Raw genomic sequence first — 22537 nt, 5'->3', positions numbered from 1 at the left:
CGTCAACGTTCAGATTATACTTGATGCATAATTTACACTGGACGAAAAGATTTATTTCGACGGTGAAGAGACAATCAATCAACCGCTCTTACCTTTCCAAATGTGTCATGATGCCCAATTAAAACAATTCCATTTTTTTTAATGAATTGGGTTGCAATATTGTTTTCGAATGTTTTGGAATGGAGTCCGGCGTTAACATGTGACAGACCGACACTGTATGTTAATAGACAGCCCGGGGTGCAGTGCGTTTCCTGCTTGATTCCCTGCCAGCGTCTTACAAGATGGCGTTTGATGTTACCCTAACTCGTGCTCGCCATAAAGGAAATAGTCGTATCGGAGTCACTATTGGAGCCTGTGTCTGATTATGAGTGGGTTGATACCGCAAAGTACCAGAGTGGGCAAGAACAAGAAAACTGCATTCTTCAAGAATAGTGCGACACTTAAATGTACAAACGTCAAAGAAATCATTTTGAAAGCAATGTTCAATGTCATCCATCACTCCAAACCGAAAGGAAACTGAAGGGATAATGTATCAGAACACCATAACGTAGCCATACTTACAGGTTTCACAAAACGTCAATCAGACTGCATAAATAATATGCTAACATACCCCACTGATAGTCGAACAACATCCGTTTGTAGACCAGATTTTCCACGCCCACCGTCAACTGATAGGTGCACATGTCCACTGTCACGAAGACGTTGAAGGCACGTGACAGGAAGTCGATGTAGATGCAGCAGTCAACGGCGGTACAGATGTCGGGGATGTGACATGCCATGGAATCAGGGAGGTTTGGGAGATACTGGTCAAGCCCATGAACTGGACACTCTGAAGTCATCGAAGTGAAAACATCACAATCAATAGGCTTCTGTTACATTTGGTCTGGGAGGAAACGTTGCAGCTATCATCACAATGGAAAGTTGTTAAATATATAAAATCACTCCATCATTGCTTTCAGCTGTGGACTTATATATTATCTTTAATCAGAATATTACATAAGTTTATTTAGAATCTTGATGACATATGAATACAGTGACTGGAATTTCATGCTGGTTCAACATATCGCCTTTTAATCCGGGTCCTACCGTTGTTCCATCCATTGATTGTAGGTACATAAGGACTACTTGTATTTTGACACTGTGCTGTCTTCAGATATCCAGCTATTTCCAGCCTCTCAAACAGTTTGGCTGCGATGACTGAAGTAAGACTCGCAGACCCATTAGACTTCATCTCGGACAGGAAGCCAGACAGAGAGAAATCTGGAAAAAATGGAGATGTATTATCATGAATATTCTGATCGGAAATTAGTTGAGGAGCCATTACATTTCTTGTTGATACACATACAATATATGATTCTTCTGGTTTTATTCGTTTGTTTGCCGCAATATGCAATGTTCCAGCCATGTGAATAATTCAGCCTTGATCAGACAAGCCAGTGACTGACATTATGAGCATCAACCAAGTCAGCGAGCCTGGTCACCCGGTCCGTTAGACTTCTATCATGACAAACATGGGTTGCTGAAGACCGATTCTAACCCGAATTTTTCACGGGTCGATGTCTCTGGTAGGCACTGATAAAGAACCACTTGTTATACACATGGGAAGGAATTTCTTAATGAAATGACAGGAAATGCTATATATAATCTAGTTGACCATTTTACGACACCAACAATGTGTGGGGAAACAATCTTAATATGATACGGTATAGTCATAAGCCTTAACACGTTTAGAATTAAGTGGGTTTACTTTCACATAGAACCCTCATCCACATCACTGACCTGCAAGAGCAGCTGTACTGTCCCAGTCACATATCAACTTGGGAATCTTTACATTCTTCAGAGCTGGGAAGGAAATCATACAAGAATCCTCCTCGAAACAGACACTGATGTTGAGGTTGATCAGGAACTTCTTTTCCCCGAACAGGTCATCGAGCATGAAACTGAAAAAAAACATGTGTCCTTAAACAGTGACGAACGGATGCCTCTGATTAGTACAGTGATGCGTACTATTACAACTCGGACAAAGCAAATGCTCAATTCTTTTACAATATAGTGAATTACCAATGTTAAAACAATACTTACTCTACACGGACCACGTTCTTTAAGCTGAAGTGTTCCAGAGTTCCTGAAAAATCAACACCTTTGTAAGACAGGACATGTACGTTTCATTGTTCGTCGTCATACATATATAGATGCATTAAAACGATTCATTATAGTCAGTGTTCCTTCCATCAAACTCGATTAATACTTTCACATTTGTATCCAGATACTCGAATATCCTCTAACAAACCTTTTACCCACACTTCTGAGATATGTTAACATTTTGATCATCCCCCCAAAACAGCACCCTGCTCACCCCATTTGTAGTTGGATAAGATCCTGGTGAAGACCAGCTTCTCTATGCCCATGGTGAAGGTGTAGGTGCACGGGTCTATTCCAACCTGGACGTTGAAGGATCTCCCGATAAAGTCCACGTCAATACAACACTGTATGGAGCCACACGGGTCTGACAGATGACAGGTGACGGAGTCTGGTAGTGTTGGCAGGGTGAGACTTGCAGGGCAATCTGAAAACATCACACAACAGTATGAATCTGTGTCTGTGTTCTTCTTATTGTTGTATAGTTTAGCTTTTTCTATTTGAAGACCCATACTCACAAGCCTTTCCCATCGCACTTTCTTTATTAGACATATTGCTATCAGTTTGTTGAGCGCAACAATGATCACATGCCATATTTGAAGCCTTAATGTCATACATTTTGCAAAAGTTCAGCGTTTAAACAACATACCTTTTTTCCAACCGCCAACTGCTCCAGGTGGTAGGCTCTTGTTACACTGGGGGTTTGTCAAGTAGTCCGCAATCCCAAGTCTGTCCAAGAGTTTCGACACAGCTAAGCTGGCGAGTCTCTTACCAGACGGAAGCTTCAAATCAGAAAGCCAGTTCTTCAAAGAGAAGCCTGCAAATATGTGGTTAGAAAGACATGATATTAATCCCATGAATCACAAACACAGGAACATCATTTATAAGGACACTGTCATATGTTACATTTATGCAATGTCTTTATAACTTATTACAGAAACGTGAAGTGCATCAGATGTTCATGTAGTGTACAGTTGTCGATGTATGTGGCTTACCGTTACCAGTCACCCGTTAGAATTGATCTTCAGTAACCCATGCTTGTCGTAAGAGGAGACTAAAGGGATCGGGTGGTCAGGCTCGCTGATTTGGTTGAGACATGTCATCGGTTCCCCGTTGCGTAGATCGATGCTCATGGTGTTGATCACCGTATTGTCTGGTCCAGACTCGATTATTTACAGACCGCCGCCATACAGCTGGAACATTGCTGTGTGCGGAGTAAAACTCATTCACTCACTCACTCGCTCACTCACCGTTGTCAATCGCGGAGAAAGGATTATCCCAGTTCCACACTAGTTTGGGGAAGCTGATATCTGTGAGGACAGGAAGGCTGAGAGCACAGGGAGAGTCTGCTTCAAAGCACAGCGAGAGTTTCAGACTCATCAGGTACTTCCAAGCATGTACAAGGTCATCAATCTTGAAACTGAGGAGGTAAGATGGACATAGTGTTAGGTCACGTACATAACCATTACAATGCGGGTTTGCTGGATGGAGACAACTGAATATAAATCACAGCATGATATTGAACTGGTTTAATTGTTTCTTCTGCATGAGTAAAGTGGTTGGTCGTTGTCAAAGGTAGGAACAGATAGCCACCCCAAGAGACCATGAGTCGAAGTACTAATATCGGTCATTTGACTGTCCAAACTGACTTCAGTCAACCAACCCATAAATGTATATTCCGTGTCATCATTCAATATACTTATATATATATATATATATATATATATATATATATATATATATATATATATATATATATATATATATATATATATATATATATATATATATATATATATATATATATATATATATCTATATCTAAGCATATACTTAATGCAGTCGCTCTGTAAGTGTATAAGTCTTCGAATCCGACTAAATCAACTCTCGTGACAGTCCATTCTAAACATATGTTACTGGAAGTGCCAGCAGTACATATAACAATTGGTCACTGAGAAGGAAATTTTAAATATTTTCGTCGTGAAAGGTTATACACTGAGTTTCATATCAAATCACACGACATACATGATCATATTCAATTGGCCTTAGTGACGTTAAGGATAAAGGTTCTTCATTTAAAACATGATAAATGTACCGTATATACAGTATTAATCACCCATCTCACCTTAACCTAACGACGCCATTAAGGTTGAAATTTTCCCATTCTCCTGAAAAAGCGTAAACACAAAGTTGACATTTTCGCAAAATAATCAAAAAGTAATTTATTGGTTATTATTCGTTATACATGACATTGAAACTGTGTACATACGATATTGAAAACAATTGCAAAAACACTCTACTGCTGTTAACAAAAACGTAAAAATTGATTGTCTATTTAGTAGAATACACATGATCTGCATTGTTATGGGGTTGCTGTAATGAGACCTACCCCACTTGTAGTTGAACAATGATGTCTGGAAGGTGAGCTTCTCGATGCTGACAGTCAGGACAAGGTTCCGTGTGTCCAGGAGGATCTTGAAGTTGAAGGACATCCCCAGACTGACCACATCCACACAGCAGTCCAGTCCAGTGCAGTAGTCGGGGATATGACACGACAGGCTGCTCGGGAGGCTTGGTAGGGTCATTGGTTTTGGACACGCTGAAATGTCATATAATAACCCAATTATTGGCCGAAACAATTTCCTAATTTTAAGATAAACAGAGGTTTCTACTTTTATTTGCACCGATATTTCCCTTCATTTCAGCAACTGGATAGAAATAGTACTTTGCATGGTTCCTGCAAAATTAATGATTTTTACAACCATTTACCATTATTCCATCCCGGCTTGTATATCCCCCTCTGCCTGTCGCACATGGGATCCAGAAGGTACTCAGAGATGCCCAGAGCTAGAGATAGTTGGAACCGGAATACTGAGGTCAAGGCTTGTCCGATGTTCAGATTATGATCATTCAGCCAGTTCTTCAGGGAGAAGCCTTTGCATATTGAAGTGGAATAAGATAGTGTACATGTTTCACCATCATTTCATGTTAATATACAAAATAACCCCACCACGCTGAGTTAATGAAATCAAACTAGGTTTATCATTTATGGAGGCCGTGCCTCCTGTTGATATAGTTTGAGTATGTTTTTATACTGGAATGGTCAAACAATTAATGTTTATACGATGATATATTCCATACATCACGCATCGAAAGTTTCCCTAGAACTGTTAATTATTTACTGTTTTATTTATTCACGGGCGTACCTTTGAGGGACAGCGTTGAGTTCCAGTCGCATCCAGGGTTGGGGAACCTGGCTTGGTTTAACACTGGTAGGGTAACCAGACACTTCCCTCCAGCCTCGAAGCAGGCACTGATGTTGAGACTTACAAGAAACTGTTTCTCTCCCTCCAGATTGTCGATGACGTAACTGAAAATGAAACACTTGTATTTCCAAACGTACGAGACTCGAATAGGAGACTCCAATTCACCATACACATCAGCTATGTACTTTGAAAATACTAAAAGTAATGGCGGTGTACCATCACAACTATATTTTTGTCTGTTTAAATCATAGGAGGAACCACTGTAATAGCAACTTACTGAACAAAGCATCAACATTTGAGTAACTTACTCTGCCCGGAATATCCCCTTCAGATTGAAACTGTCTGGCGTCCCTGCGGAAGGTCAAAGCAAAATAGAAATCTTAAAAAATATACACTTGCACATTGACTGGGCCTAACAAATAGACATTGTTGTTCTTGTGTTCAATGCGTAGAATCAGGTTCCACTTCCCCCTAAATATACAACAATTCATTAAATTGCTTGATATTTCCACCCACCCCATTGGTAGTTGAAGAGCAGTCTGCTAAACTCAAGCTTCTCTATGGCCAATGTAAGGGTCATTTTGCACATGTCCAAGTCGACCTTGAAGTGGACATTCCGACTGATGAGAGGCACATTGAGGCAACAGTCTATTCCAGTACAGTGGTCGGGAAGACTGCAGGACAGAGAGTCGGGTAGTGTTGGCAGTGAAACCGGTCTGGGGCAATCTGAAAAATATGATATGTACCAAACAGTAGAGAACCCTTCATCATACTAATGAAATGTCAAACATCTGTTCCCTGCAGAATATTTTTCCACAAACACATTAGTAATTGGCCCCCAAGAAGATAACATTTGTTTTATGTATACAGGTTCAAAGTGACAAAAACATTTTCCACGAGACTGGATGACAACAAGAATGTCTTCTATTTCCAGTAGTCAACTGTCTCGTTGTGTTGGACGAGCCCTACGCTTTACACAACATCCCAGGCAAAATCGAGCGTGTTCTTTCTTCGAGAGAACCGCATTAGACTCTTCCTCGAAAATTGTTTGATCACGATTATTACATTCAAGACCTTTTTAAAATATTGCAAAGAAGGAAATCAATGACCAACACTATGTTCGCTGCAGTTTCCTGTTTCAACTCTAGTATCACATGTTTCCTGGTTATCTCAGCTGAATACTGGACTTTCTTTTCTTCCACGTGTTTTTTCTTGGTGCTACCGTTGCGACAGGAACAACTTGTTAACAATAGTTGGTTGGTTGGTTTATTGTTTCACGCCACACAAAGCAATATTCCAGCTATTCTGGGGGCGATCTCTAAATAATAGAGTCTGGACCAGAGAATGTAGTGATCAACATCATGACCATCAATCTACGCAACTGGGATACGATGACATCAGCGAGCCTGACCACCTGATCCCGTTTGTTTCCTCTTACGACAAGCATGGAGTACTGAAAATCAATTCTAACTCGGATCTTCACGTGTCCGTGAACAATAGACATCATGTTTCATAAACACATGTTCACGATAAAGACACCTGCAATCTACCCTGAGATCATGAAAAGGATTTGTTGTTTTGTTGTATATCTGTTCACTGTTGGTCAGTGTGCTATAAATATGATTTATCTTAAACGGTTATGTCTCCTAACCTGAGCTCCAGCCATTCGTGCCCCGACCACTCATGGAACACTGCGGGTCCAGAAGATAGCCGGATACACCAAGAGTCTCCATCAGCTTGTCCACCAGTGTATCAGCCAGTCTGTCTGTCAGTGCACCACCTTGCGATGTCACAAACTCTCTAAGGGAGAAATCTGAAGCAAAGTCAAATCGTTTGACATGACGTTCTGCAGGTTTTTGTCCTTATTCAAAGATGATCTGTCCCAGAACGTCCATGTCAGTGTTATTGAGAAGGGCTTCGCTTGGATTAACCAAGGGCTATCCAGTAACTATTGCATATGGAATACAAAGGAGACTAATGTTGTTCTTACTTTGTAGCTGCTTGGTGGCCTCCCAGTCACAGAATGGTTTAGGGATGATCATGTCTGTGAACACAGGGAAGGTAAACTGACAAGCCTCTCCAGCAGTCAGACACACCTTAAGGCTCAGGTTCACCAGGAACCTCTTCTGACTAGAGCTGATGGTATATCTGAAAAGGTACGCCATTCTTTAAATTACTTCCATTCTGGGGAAATTGTGTGAATGGTGGGTGCTACCGGTAGGGCAGAACATGCTTACTCCTTTCGTGAACACCTGGTGTCATCATTGACTTTCAGTGATCAATTCATATATTTTCCCATTACTCCATAAGGAATTTGTTTCTGAGAATAGTCAATACTGGGTATTCTTTGCACTGATGCTATGTATATTAGGATGCGTAAATCTTTTTTGAACACGGCAATATAAAGTATATTCAGATCTAAACATGAACGTCCTTGTCAGCCTGAGGTATGTATCCTAGACAATATCACCTGATAAAAACTGAAAATCATACTTTTTTAAATAATCAAAATACTTACTCAATTCGTACCAGTCCTCCAAGATCGATAACTTCTGTTTCACCTTAGAAGGGGAAAATATTTGCATATGATTACCAGCAGTTGAACACACTTTTACAACTGACACGTGTATCTGTATGCATTTTCGGTATAATAAACCCAAATCTTCTCCATACCCAATGTTTTCCAGTGTACAACTTACCCCATGTATAGTTAAACAATGCACAACTTACCCGTGTATAGTTAAACAGTGTACAACTTACCCATGTATAGGTAAACAGTGTACAACTTACCCCATGTGTAGTTAAACAGTGTACAACTTACCCCATGTGTAGTTAAACAGTGTGTGACTGAACTCCCGCTTCTCAATGCCGACTCTCATATTGTAGTTACAGTGTACAACTTACCCCATGTGTAGTTAAACAGTGTGTGACTGAACTCCAGCTTCTCAATGCCGACTCTCATATTGTAGTTACAGTGTACAACTTACCCCATGTATAGTTAAACAGTGTACAACTTACCCCATGTGTAGTTAAACAGTGTGTGACTGAACTCCAGCTTCTCAATGCCGACTCTCATATTGTAGTTACAGTGTACAACTTACCCCATGTATAGTTAAACCGTGTACAACTTACCCCATGTGTAGTTAAACAGTGTGTGACTGAACTCCAGCTTCTCAATGCCAACTCTCATATTGTAGTTACAGTGTACAACTTACCCCATGTGTAGTCAAACAGTGTGTGACTGAACTCCAGCTTCTCAATGCCGACTCTCATATTGTAGTTATTGTGTACAACTTACCCCATGTATAGTTAAACAGTGTGTGACTGAACTCCAGCTTCTCAATGCCGACTCTCATATTGTAGTTACAGTGTACAACTTACCCCATGTGTAGTCAAACAGTGTGTGACTGAACTCCAGCTTCTCAATGCCGACTCTCATTTTGTAGTTACAGTGTACAACTTACCCCATGTGTAGTTAAACACTGTACAACTTAACCCATGTATAGTTAAACAGTGTGCAACTTACCCCACGTGTAGTTAAACAGTGTGTGACTGAACTCCAGCTTCTCAATGCCGACTCTCATATTGTAGTTACAGGAGTCCAGGAAGAGGTAGGCATTGAAGTTCCGTTTGACCTGTGGCACTTTGACACAACACGTGACCCCGGTGCAGTAGTCAGTCAAGTGACAGAAGACGTTCTGAGGTAGTACTGGTATCGTAATGTTTTCAGGACAAGCTGAAATGTTCAACATTTCTATATTCACTCAGTATACCATAACACTGCACTCTCGACTTCAGTCGAAATTAGTTTAATCACCTGATTTAATTATACTGATACCCCCACAAGAAGCTTCTAATGCGGTATGGCACCAGGCATTATCTGGTATTAGCATTTGTACGAAGTCTAAAACAAAGGGGTTACAATGAATGTATACAACTCAATAGTTATCCAAACCCTTTAGTAAACAATATTAACAACACAAATAAACACTTATAGCCTGGTAGAATATTATTTAACCCATGTCTATTAACAGATCTATAGGTGACAATGTCGACAGTATAATCACTATTTTACTCAATCTTCCCCCAACTTGCAACAGTCCATGCCAAGTACAATACAACTTTTACGACGGGTTTTAACCCAGTTAAACGTACCATTATTAATTCTATTTACAATAGACAACCGTGATATAGCTGTACTACGTTTGCGATCTTGCTTTAGTGCCATAATACAGCATTTGTCAACAGACAAATAGGGACATGGATATTAGCTGTCATATATGGTATGAATTTGAGTGAACGACCAGCATATAAATGGCTGCAAGAGATCAGGTCATTTAAATTAGACACGAATAAACTATTTCAAGAAATCTATAAATAGCAAGAATATTTAGCATAACGTAATATATATCAACCCACCAGGAAGCCACCAACAAAACCTACCGTTGTTCCATCCACTCATAGCACCTCTGTAAGGTTCCAGGTAGTCCTGACACTGTGCGTCCAGCAGGAGCTGTTTAATACCGAGCTCTTCCATCAGGACTGCTGACAGCTGAGCTGTGATCTCACCGCCCTTTTCTCTCAGCCAGTTCCCCAGTGAGAAATCTGAAAGGAAATAAACATACATACATACATACATACATACATACATACATACATACATACATACATACATACATACATACATACATACATACATACATACATACATACATACATACATACATACATACATACATACATACATACATACATACATACATACATACATACATACATACATACATACATACATACATACATACATACATACATACATACATACATACATACATACATACATATACACACACACACACACACACATACATACATACATAAATGTTTAATACTATAATCATGATATTTAAGTCACAGTGCACTGCTAACAAACAATAGCCAAGTTCAAGATATAATTTAGCTACCATTAGTTAATTAACTTGAGGTAATTGAGTTAACGTAATGTTTCAGTGCTGAAAGTTTACACCAACAGTTATCCTTACTTTGAAGCTTGAATCCCTTGAACTTGGCACATCCTGGCATCGGAAGTCGTGTCTGATTCAGCACCTTCAGGTCCAGCTCACAGTCATCTCCCTCCAGACACAGACTCAGAGACAGGTCCACAATAAACACTTGCTGGGACAGAAGCCGGTCAATCTTGAACCTGGGAAATATTAGACAAGTTAACGAGAAAATCGACAATTCTTTAAATTTTAAATGATGTCAAATTTATCGCACTTGTAGCTATAATTAGCATTTATTTACTATTTACAAAATGTTTACCGTTTATGGTAAAAGCAGATATAGATTCAATTAACCCGAGAAAATGTTATATTATAAAGTATCCGACGACAATAACTTTGTCCAACTTACTTCAATTTGAGAACAGGAACACCATCAAACGTAATTACTTCTTCTTTTCCTGAAACAAGACGTGTGACTTGTATGTTATGTTGATTTTGCACAGATGCATCAGAAATCGGAATTCATTTCTTTTACGACTGTCCAAAATCTAAAAAACATATGTAGTCAATTTTTCACTTGGATATCAGATATCACATTGAATATTGTTGAGAAAAAAAATCATATGTGGATTTTCTGAAAACAGGAACGATATCCTTAATCTCCTGATAACAGTTGTCAGCTTTACTCTTTTTAAAATATTAATATAGACATGCACGCCAGCTTTCGATGTGATCAGAAAGGAAATAAGACACATGCCATCTCTTCTTGTAATTTTACCAAATTTGTTGGATTCTGGTCCGATTGCCAATGTGACTAATATTTACTGAGAGCTAGCATATTTTCTAACAATGTCATCTGTTATAATATGCCTGTCAATCTGCCAAGATCTGTATACAAACGCATGGTTTTATAATTTGCTCGCTGTTATTTGAAGTCATGATTTTGTACCTAAAAAATAGATGAATAAAAACGTTAAAGACTTGTAACTGCAGAGTGCAACCCAATAAACATTGAAGTCAACAAAACAAAATGACAGATACAGCCTATTACCTTTGTATCCTATTATCATCGTTTTGGTGAGGCTTAAGCTTTCTCCTTGTGCTTTATGTGAGGAATTTGTAAACCATGTCATAAACACATACCCCAGTTATAGTTGAGTATGTTATGCTTAAAGCTGAACTTCTCAATGGAGCCTTCAATGAAGTAGTTACAGAGGTCAATGTTGAAGGCCGTGTGAAGAGACAGATCAAGGACGTTGCTGTGGAGACAACAGTCTATACCCAAACATTTGTCATTGATGTGGCAGTTGGCCGGAAGAGTTATTGGTGGGAGGGAGATAGCGCTGCCGCTCAAGTCGCAATCTGTAATAAGAATAAGGATTACTATTAAATCTTGGTTAAGACGTCTTTGGTGATCTGCGATACAGTCTATTTGTAAGAAGGGTAACTGTTTGACTGGTATTCACCACATTACTAAATTTGTACTGACCAAATATTCTTATGCCTCCACCTACTTATTGTCTCAATTACAATTCAGAACCACTTATCAGTTTAAACAAAACACAACATTCGTCCTATGGGAAAAACATTCAATGTGAAACAGAGTCATGACAAAAGTACTTATTACGCGTACCTGTTCACCTAAATGAAATGATAAACATCGTCAGATCTATCTGACTATCTGACTATGTTACTGACCATTCTTCCAGTTGCCTGCATCAGCTGGCTGGTACTTGAGACTGCTCCGGTTACATGGCGGATCCAGCATCTTGTCTTTGATACCCAGTTGCTCCAACAGAAGGTTCACAGCTGTCCGTGCGAGTCCCTTGGTCAAATCCTGTCCCCTTGCCTTGGCCCAGTCCGATATACTGAAATCTAGAGGGTTAGAACATTACAGATAGAGTTTGGATTGGTGGTCGGGGTGGGGATGGGGGAGTGGGTTTGGGGTGTGTGGGTGTGTGGGTGTGTGGGTGTGTGGGGGTGTGGGGGTGTGGGGGTGTGGTAGGTAATGAGGTAGGCAGGTTAACAGATTTTTAAGGACCACTGCTGCATCAATTACACACCTACCCCTTCCACCCCTATATTCAATCAATCCAAAACCCTGCAAACTGGACCCCATCTTCAAATAGTTCAACCATTGAAAATTGGTAGTACTTTGTTGACATATCATAATAAATATGTTCACTAAATTTTGAACCTAAATGAGGGGACTGGGTAGTTACTGAGTCAATACCAAACCTAACATACGTTACCTGTATGACTAAGGTGCAAGCATTCTGAACTTCAGTATATGATGTGTATGTCGATGTTCAGTATATGATGTAGCTGTGTGGCATCTATACTCCTCACAAAAATTTAGCAACAAGTATTTTCAGTGAAATATCTTTATCAATATGGATAGCGATTCAAAGAATGTATAACCTTTAGTGAATGTCAAATTGATTTATCTGATAACATTGACAGCGTCACCCGAACACAACCACCCTCAGAAACATGGATGTGTGGCATGGATGTGCTTTACTCTTCACACATGCACCCTGATCGGTGTAAACCACCTGTAATCATTCCCCTTGCACAACAAGCGGGTCCTCACTTCATGTTTATGAATGATAATGCCTGTCCATGGATGACAATGCCCGAGAAGAGATTTTAATGATGTTGTTTAGATCAACATCATGACACATATGCCTGGCCTTCAAGGTCACCTGATCTTAATCCCATTGAACAGGCTTGAAGCATTATTGGAAGTCCTGTTTACGGTCTCCATGTTCACCTCCAGACTCCGGATGACCTTGAACAGGCGTTGCAGACAGAATGGCAGATCATTCCACAACAGCAACTTTAAAGGCTCATTTGGTCAATGCCAAAAAACTGCTTCACTGTCCAAAACTGACTTGAACCTTAATGTTAACATTTTGCTCCACCAATGCAGCACATTTTGCACGACTGTTTCACGGGTACATGCTTTTGATGATTTGTTAGTCTAGTACTGCTCAATACCATCTCATATCATTTTGTTTATCGTGTGCACATAAGTTTCACCTTTCTATTGCATCATTCCATGATTTGAAATTTCAATATATGAAAATGTAATGAGACTAAAAATTTATGTTGCTTAACTTTTTGTGAGGAGCATACATTTCGTACAGGGACATTATTTCTTTTAGCTAGGTCTCATGGCTTACTTTTCAGGGTCCAGCTGGCATCAAGGTCGCACACAAGTTGTGGAACTTCAGTTCCCTTCATAATGGGCGAGGAAACAAGGCAGGAATCCTTCTCGAAACAAACCTCAATGTCAAGGTCAAGTAGTAGAACCTTGTCTTTCTTTTTCAAACCAAATCTGGAATAGAGATAATATTTTGAATCGATGGTAAATGGTGACACTTCACACCCAAACCACTTTTATAATTTATTATTATGATGTCTATATGTATGCATCCTATAACTATTTTATCGATGTATTTATTACGAACACAGCTGACAAGTGACTTACTTCATCTGGAAGACATCCGCGATATCTAGCGTCAGTGATGTACCTGGAGATGAATCAAAGGCGAGACTCAGATCAGAGGTGAGTTGAATTTAACAGTATTCGAACCGAAACACGACGTAACAACTGAATGAAGGAGAAGAGCCCGAGGTCTTAAAGGTTTGTCACTTTCATGAAAGCCATGCTGTACGTTGGCGACAAGATTCGAACCCACGATCGTTGATTTCTGTCGTGCGCAAGGTAAGAACATGTATTCAGTGACTTGCAGCTGCCTGGATGACAGAGACACGCCCAGATTCAGATCGTAACTCATATAATAACTATTAGATTTAAAATAACCTTATTATGGCACACCTGATTTGTAATGTAAGTACATTAAATAACACGTTGAAAACCAACGTTATCTGCATTAGTCTGACATTCCAAGCGAGGCCATGCTGTGTTCATGTCACTATACTGAGTTGAATAGGAGCAACAACACAAATTTCTTAATATCAAGAAATCTCTGCTAAAAGCAAAGTCTATTGTATGATTCCAACAAGGTCAGGAGCATACGTTCCCAGGGTACATAATCTATATGGCCTTTATTGACGTAGAAAAGTAGAATTGAACGCCCGTTGAAATACATGTCTGCGATACAGTCACTGCTTGTCACTGCTTGTAGACTCATTCATTAAAATTGTCAAAATCAGTGTTTCCTGTCAGGAATAGTAATATTGACGCCATTGTGACGTGGGGCATCGGACAATGGTTTCATATACCGCATCGATGTGGGGTCTGAGGCCGGGTCTTTTGCTTCACGAAGCAGAGCTATAATCTTACAGACAGCAAACTTCTCAGCTTTGGAGAGGTTTAGTCTCTGTACCCGTTTCATCCCTATCAATCACAGAACAGCATATTTTCAGCTGACAACTGGTCACGTACCAGCATCGAGGTCAATACCATTCCCTAACATTCCAAGCGTCCTGGTTTTGTTCTCAATGGCGGCATAAATGACGTAGTCGCACATATCGACGTTGAGGACGGCGTTGAAGGACATCTCCAGGAAGGGGACATGGAAACAACAGTTTATCTTGGTGCACGTGTCCGCTAGGTGGCAGTACAGACCGCTGGGAAGATTGGGCAGCTTGCCAATACTCTTCGGGCATTCTGAAAACTACATGACCCTGAAATTCTTTTCCTATTCTCTTTGACAGATTTTACTTTTTCATTATAAGTATCAATATGGATACAAAAACAGAGCTGTCCACAGAATCATCTTTGACTGGAATGTTCTTATCCTAATGAGTACATGGGTGATTTACTTAAACATCCAACGAATTTATTCATTGTACACTCGTGGATTAATAGAACGAACCAAAACTAACAATCATTATATCATTTTATACGCATGCAATGCAAAAATGAAATTGTTTTCGAGCGATGCACGTGTTTCGTGTTCGGAAAATTATACTTTCGTACCATTCCTCCACCCGTAAACACTTGGCTTGTATGGTGTTCTAGAAACATCACATCTGTCATCCAGCAGGAATTCAGAGATGCCAAACTTGTCTAATAATAACCTGGCAGCCGCTTGAGAGAGGACTTCAAGTTGACGTCAAGGTCAAGGTCGCGTAGCCAATCAGAAACTGAGAAATCTGCAAAGTATACGCAAAGGGAACTACATTTGAACGAAATCAATGTCACTTATTACTTTTCAACAAGTGGGTATTGTCGAAACATTTCGAAGAAAACCAACATGGACAGGGAAAATAATTTACCATATGGAAGATTGAGAAACTCTTCTTACTCTTCTTTCAAAGTTGAAAAAACACATTGGATTTACACGATGACAAAAAGAATGTAATAGGAGCAGTTCTTTGCTAAGGTAGACATACTTTGTTTTGTGAACTCCACCAGAGCATTAGCATCACAGGCGGGTATCTTCTCCTGATTCATCAGCGTCATTCCTCCTTCTGGGTAACAGAAACTGTCACCATCGATAGGGATACATGTGTGGACACTCAGGTCAACAAGGAAGCCTTTGGGATACTTGGAGATCGTGAACCTGGAATACAAAAAATGTACAGAAACTGTCACCATCGATAGGGATACATGTGTGGACACTCAGGTCAACAAGGAAGCCTTTGGGATACTTGGAGATCGTGAACCTGGAATAGAAAAATGTACAGAAACTGTCACCATCGATAGGGATACATGTGTGACACTCAGGTCAACAAGGAAGCCTTTGGGATACTTGGAGATCGTGAACCTGGAATAGAAAAATGTACAGAAACTGTCACCATCGATAGGGATACATGTGTGGACACTCAGGTCAACAAGGAAGCCTTTGGGATACTTGGAGATCGTGAACCTGGAATACAAAAAATGTACAGAAACTGTCACCATCGATAGGGATACATGTGTGGACACTCAGGTCAACAAGGAAGCCTTTGGGATACTTGGAGATCGTGAACCTGGAATACAAAAAATGTACAGAAACTGTCACCATCGATAGGGATACATGTGTGGACACTCAGGTCAACAAGGAACCATTTGGGATACTTGGAAATCGCGAACCTGGAATAGAAAAATGTACAGAAACTGTCACCATCGATAGGGATACATGTGTGGACACTCAGGTCAACAAGGAAGCCTTTGGGATACTTGGAGATCGTGAACCTGGAATAGAAAAATGTACAGAAACTGTCACCATCGATAGGAATACATGTGTGGACACTCAGGTCAACAAGGAAGCCTTTGGGATACTTGGAGATCGTGAACCTGGAATAGAAAAATGTACAGAAACTGTCACCATCGATAGGAATACATGTGTTGACACTCAGGTCAACAAGGAAGCCTTTGGGATACTTGGAGATCGTGAACATGGAATAGAAAAATATACAGAAACTGTCACCATCGATAGGGATGCATGTGTGGACACTCAGGTCAACGAGGAAGCCTTTGGGATACTTGGAGATCGTGAACCTGGAATAGAAAAATGTACAGAAACTGTCACCATCGATAGGGATGCATGTGTGGACACTCAGGTCAACGAGGAAGCCTTTGGGATACTTGGAGATCGTGAACCTGGAATAGAAAAATGTACAGAAACTGTCACCATCGATAGGAATACATGTGTGGACACTCAGGTCAACAAGGAAGCCTTTAGGATACTTGGAGATCGTGAACCTGGAATACAAAAAAATGTACAGAAACTGTCACCATGCATACAGACGTGTGGACACTCAGGTCAGTGAGGTAGCTTGGTATACTTGTATACTTGGATCATGGATCTGGTGTATACTAGTATACTTGGATCATGGATCTGGTGTAGACAAATGTACGGAAACTGTAACCGTACACAAACGTGTCAGAGAACACACTGGGTGTTCTTGCAGATCCATAATTTGGAATTGAAAATCACACACATGTGTAAGAAAGAAATCACTCGTACATGATGAATGATAGTGTAGTATTTCAAGAAAAGGTTAATCATTATTTGCTTTTTTCATAACAACGACAGAATCAGATGTTGTTATTACTGTCATATTACAAGAGTGTGTCATTTAATATATTTCTGCAAATAATCTGAATGTGAGATATTATTACTTACTTGATGATTACTGGTGATGGGTTACCATTGCCAATGTGCAGTTGATTTTCAGTTCCTTGTATGAAATAAACATCGGGAAAAATATTACACATGTACTGAGAGACATACAGAAATATTATTTTGAAACACACACACAGAAACGGACACACACACGCATGTTCACATACAAGTGTGATTATGAATGTATTAAACTGCTAAGAAACATTATCGTAACGGAATGAATCAGTTCATGTTTAACATAGTGGTCGTATTCACTCTACACCATCACTGTCTGTAAGTGGATAATCAGCCAATCCGGGACCGTTCATCGGGATAGAATGACACACAATTACTTCTCTTAGACATTGTATTCAGCAGATACCCTCATGTATAGAATGAAATGGCCTACCCCAGCCGTATGCCATCAATCAGATGACTCACTCCAGTTGTATGACTGTCAACCCTTATTGACTCACCCCAGTTGTATGTCAACCCTTATTGACACCCCCCAGTTGTATGTTAATCCTTATTGACTCACCCCAGTTGTATGTCAACAATCAAATGACTCACCCTAGTGTAGGTCAACAATCAAATGACTCACCCAAGTGTAATTCAACAACAAATTGACTCACCTTAGGCGTATGTCAACAATCAAATGACTTATCCCAGATACTTCGATGTATGTCAACAATCAAATGACTTAACTCAGTTGTATGTCAACAATCATATGACCTACTCCAGTTGTAGGCAAACAATCAAATGACTCACCCAGTTGTATGTCAACGAGTAAATGACTCACCCCAGCTGTATGTAAACATTCAAATGACTCACCCCAGCTGTATGTCAACAATCAAATGACTTATCCCAGATACTTCGATGTATGTCAACAATCAAATGACTTAACTCAGTTGTATGTCAACAATCATATGACCTACTCCAGTTGTAGGCAAACAATCAAATGACTCACCCAGTTGTATGTCAACGAGTAAAGGACTCACCTCAGTTGTATGTCAACAATCAAATGACTCACCCCAGTTGTATGTCAACAGCCTTTCCTTGTGGTAGTAGCTCCCAAAGCCGACCTCCACATTGAAGTTACACGGTTCAAACTTCAGGAAGAAGGGGACGTGTTTGACGAGGGGGTTCTCAAACAGCGGGATGTCAAACGAGAAGTCCACACAACATTCTATACCGAAACAGTTGTCCGGCAGTTCACAGTTGACGTTGTGCTGGAAACTGGCGGGTAGAAGATGCTTGTAGTTTGGAAGTGTCCAAGGGCAATCTGGGGGTTAAAAAAGTTTGAAAGTCTAAGTGTTTTGAAGACAAACAGAAACGTTTCCAGCTTCACATACCCAATCATCATATTGTAGATTAGCTTTTAAGTCAAGTAGTATCTCAGGTGTGTCATGCAAGCAGCGTTTAATGCAAGAACAAGACGAATTCAAAATCATGACGTTTTTGTAGTGTATTAAAAAATAATGGGATTGAGATTATGGCACTTTTTAGCTATGGCATTACACCAACCATGTGTTACCGTTCAGCTATGTTGAATTAAACAGTGTATGTTTCAGTATACATTGCACCACATGCAAACATAGATGAAGTGACATATCCAGCTGTTATACTACCTGGCTGGGGCGTTAATGCTGTACAGCCTCCGTCTATCAGAATCTTCTAAAATTAGAAAAACAATTATAAATAAACAGCATTTTGGACTATAACATAATTTCCTGGATCCACAATACACATGTACTTGTATTTCTACTATAATGATATTGCAATCATGGAGGATGTAGAAATTCCGCCTGTTTTGTTCATTATCACATTGTGTGCTTATTGGTCGATGAAGACATGAAACCTAATTGTTAAGAAGTTTGCTTCGTAAAACTCACATCCAGTCCGAGTTTTCGAAACACCACATCTACCACCTCTCTGATTAGCTTTCCTCCCATTTGTTTTGCAAGGCTATTCAGAGATCCGTTTCCTTAAATCAGAAAATTATGGAATGGATATATATTCGAAGCTGACACTGAGAAACTAAGCATATTATATCTGTATAGTATGGAAGCGTGCTCGTGCCACAGCCTAAACATTTTTTATCGTGTACGTAGAACATGCTTGTACTTTCGTCTGCGTAGAATACGCAGAAGATACTGATATCTACATGTTCACTTTACTTCTACGTAAGTATTACCCTAGTAGATTATGAAACATTTTTATACAGACTCAATTATGCTTCCATAGTATACCAACTATAAATCGGGTATACACCAAAATCCAACTATGAAATGAGCTTTTTCAACATACGTCCAACGGTTTACGATCGGGAGGCAGGACTGCCCAGGATCCCAACTAAGGGTTCAAGTCTTTAATGGGTTACTTCAATATTGTGAAATGTTATGAATAAATTAAAGTCGTCATTGTATTCGACACTTACCCGGAAAAGAGAAGTTTTCATTACAAACAGGTATTGGTACATCCAGTTTTTCGATCAACAAGGCATTCAGAATCGGTTCCGACGCTCCAAGACTGATTTGTAAACCCATGTCAACCACGAACACCTTCCTTGCCTCACTCCTGTCAATGGTGTACCTAGAACACGGTGCACATAATGCATTGGTGGTGAGGACTGCTTTAGACTGAATGACATCGTGACTGCACTATCGTTCAATAAAGTCATCATAAAGGATCATATAGTTGATGTAAATGGCGATCAGGTGTTGCCGTGTGGACTGGCTGACTTTATGTACATGATATGCTGTCAAATACTGACTTAGATACAGCAAAGAAGTGTATTTACAGATTGGTGTGATAAAACGGCTGCAACTTTAAAATGAACAGACATAATCAACATATTTTTAACAGGAGCACAGATCGATAAAATGCGAAGACAACCACAAAACTACTATTTACAATATAAAGTTAAACATCTTGCAGATTTGTGATAAGTTATATATAATCATTAGGACTCACGAGGTATTTTTGTAAATCAAAAGGTAACGTTTTGAGTGATTGTGCATCAGGATTGACAATTTGCCATTACACTCAATATGTTCAACCTTACACATTATAGGAAATATCGATTTTCTCTAAAACCAGAAGATAGTGTCCTTGTAAAGACAATCCTCTGAATCTCTGTAGAACATCCGAAAGGAGATATCTCATACGTGAAAGGCACCGTTTTAAAAGTCCTACCTTATGGAGACCCAATCATTCAATCTTGCGGTCTTCTCTTTCCCTGTAAACGCAATGACATAAATATCAGTTGGACACGGTGGTTGGATTTGATAAACGGAGCTGCTGTGTGGCTGTCAAGGTGTTACACGGGATAGGAATCTTTATGAAGCTAACATTACGTGCCGCTTGTGTCTAGAATGTATGGAGTATCATCATTATGGAGGAGTAATTTCATAAAGGTAAGTACTGTATTTTTACAGCACTTGAATGGACATTTAGTTGTTATCAATGTGTCTTTATAGCAATTAATGATAATATTGCATTCAGCTATCTAGCACTAGACTTTGATCTTTGATCCAATACCTACCCCAGTCGTATCCCAGGAGGATAACTGTCTCAGTGCAGTCCTCAAAGTTGACGGTCATTGTGAATTTACACGGGTCTAGTTGTATGTAAGCGTTGACAGCCTTGTTGAAATTCAGCTTCTTAATCCTAATATCAACACATGCATCAAACCGCAGACAGTCCGGGGCTATCTCCATGTACACGATCTTGTTTATATTGTCGTTCTTAATTGTTGGGAGGGTCACTGTCCTGTTCATCAGTCTGCAAGCTGGGAGAAGGTAATAACATAATGTTATCTCTAGAATTACAACACGATCCTTAGAAATGTTATTTATGTTCCGGATTGATGTCATATGAATACTATTTTATTATCGTTTTGTTCAATATGGTTTCATTATGAACAGGTAACGGTTAAATAGTGTGAATATTCATATTTCATCACCCCCAGTTTGGACGAAATTGAAGTCTAGTTGTCATAATTACATCGTATTTATAACTTCATAATCGTGGATAAAGAAAATGAGTAATAATGTATAGTTTTTGTCAAATCCAACCCATCAGAGATCTACAATAAAAAATATACCATTCCAAAAGGTAAATATTGGACGTCAGTGCAAAAGAATAACCAGCATTAACTATTCTCAGAAACAAATACACTTTGTTTAAACTAGATGTGAAATATATATGAATGGATCATTGAAAATCAGTTATGGCACAAGGTGATCGCGAAAACGGGAAGCTTGTCCTGCCCAGCCGGTAGCACCCACCATTCACAAAATTGGACTACAAATGGAAGCATTTAGGCATGAGGCCTGTAAACAATGGCAGCAAAATATACGGTAATTCTTGAACGCAAAACATTTCGCATTAGATTAGTTTTGGCCACAAGCTTCTTGACTACTGTATCCACAGTATGCAAGTTTGTGTGTGTGATATTCCATGCAGGGAGTTCATTGGGTACACAGAGCAAGACCATTTGCACCGAATAACAAAAACGCCATATTCCAGTGAACCACTTACTTCTGTGTCCAACCGTAAGCCTCTGTTCCAGTTCGTCTCTCGTGCCTGTGATCTGCAGTCCTCGCTGTTGTAACTTCTGTTTGAGGATATCCCGAGTCAGGGCCTCGGGTCTGGGACAGGGATCCGTCTTGCCAGGAGCCTGGAAATGCACCCGTTGTTATTACTAATTTGTCTGCCCTATGGAACAACTCTCTTGGGCATTTATGACCGGGTACCACTGTTAGAAAGAAGTAGAGTACCAATATAAACCAGCCAGAGTTTCCATCCTGCCCAAATCGTACATAGAAGTTGCTATATAATAAGAACACAGAGAATATATTTAAAGTGACAAATACACTGTGACGTGGATAGAACTGAGCCATACTTACATCGGGTGATATACACGGGATTACACCAAGTAGTTCTTCTATGCCTTTCTTTATGGTATCCTTTGCAAACGTTTTCGCACTTTCCCGAATTCGTCTCCTGATTGATTCCTTATCTAACAAACTCCTGTAGTCAACTGGTAATAGAAGAAGCTGCT

At 39.7% G+C, this 22537-nt stretch overlaps 1 protein-coding gene across 1 annotated transcript in view; it reads right to left on the bottom strand.

Annotated features, from left to right (window-relative positions):
* LOC124282204 overlaps positions 1-22537 on the bottom strand; it is a gene marked incomplete at its 3' end in the record, with an annotated part of 102220 nt that overhangs the window by 41126 nt on the left and 38557 nt on the right. The window contains 39 exon segments of the mRNA XM_046718166.1: positions 611-829; positions 1087-1260; positions 1780-1940; positions 2083-2125; positions 2357-2566; positions 2789-2956; positions 3390-3559; positions 4265-4307; positions 4529-4738; positions 4909-5073; positions 5346-5509; positions 5714-5756; positions 5922-6131; positions 7057-7218; positions 7396-7553; positions 7924-7966; positions 8310-8387; positions 8932-9141; positions 9849-10010; positions 10448-10608; positions 10818-10866; positions 11552-11770; positions 12107-12283; positions 13594-13748; positions 13902-13944; positions 14823-15047; positions 15360-15470; positions 15776-15945; positions 16135-16251; positions 16458-16967; positions 17494-17548; positions 18503-18754; positions 19101-19146; positions 19365-19456; positions 19910-20064; positions 20668-20710; positions 21017-21262; positions 22015-22153; positions 22383-22516. Coding sequence (XP_046574122.1) covers positions 611-829; positions 1087-1260; positions 1780-1940; positions 2083-2125; positions 2357-2566; positions 2789-2956; positions 3390-3559; positions 4265-4307; positions 4529-4738; positions 4909-5073; positions 5346-5509; positions 5714-5756; positions 5922-6131; positions 7057-7218; positions 7396-7553; positions 7924-7966; positions 8310-8387; positions 8932-9141; positions 9849-10010; positions 10448-10608; positions 10818-10866; positions 11552-11770; positions 12107-12283; positions 13594-13748; positions 13902-13944; positions 14823-15047; positions 15360-15470; positions 15776-15945; positions 16135-16251; positions 16458-16967; positions 17494-17548; positions 18503-18754; positions 19101-19146; positions 19365-19456; positions 19910-20064; positions 20668-20710; positions 21017-21262; positions 22015-22153; positions 22383-22516 — 5892 coding nt within the window.

This window comes from Haliotis rubra, unplaced genomic scaffold (assembly GCF_003918875.1).
Source record: "Haliotis rubra isolate DU_JTF1 unplaced genomic scaffold, ASM391887v1 Scf1087, whole genome shotgun sequence".
NCBI classification, from domain to species: domain Eukaryota; kingdom Metazoa; phylum Mollusca; class Gastropoda; order Lepetellida; family Haliotidae; genus Haliotis; species Haliotis rubra.
The sequence above is the reverse complement of the archived record's forward strand: the minus strand, read 5'-3'. Positions and strand labels throughout refer to the sequence as shown.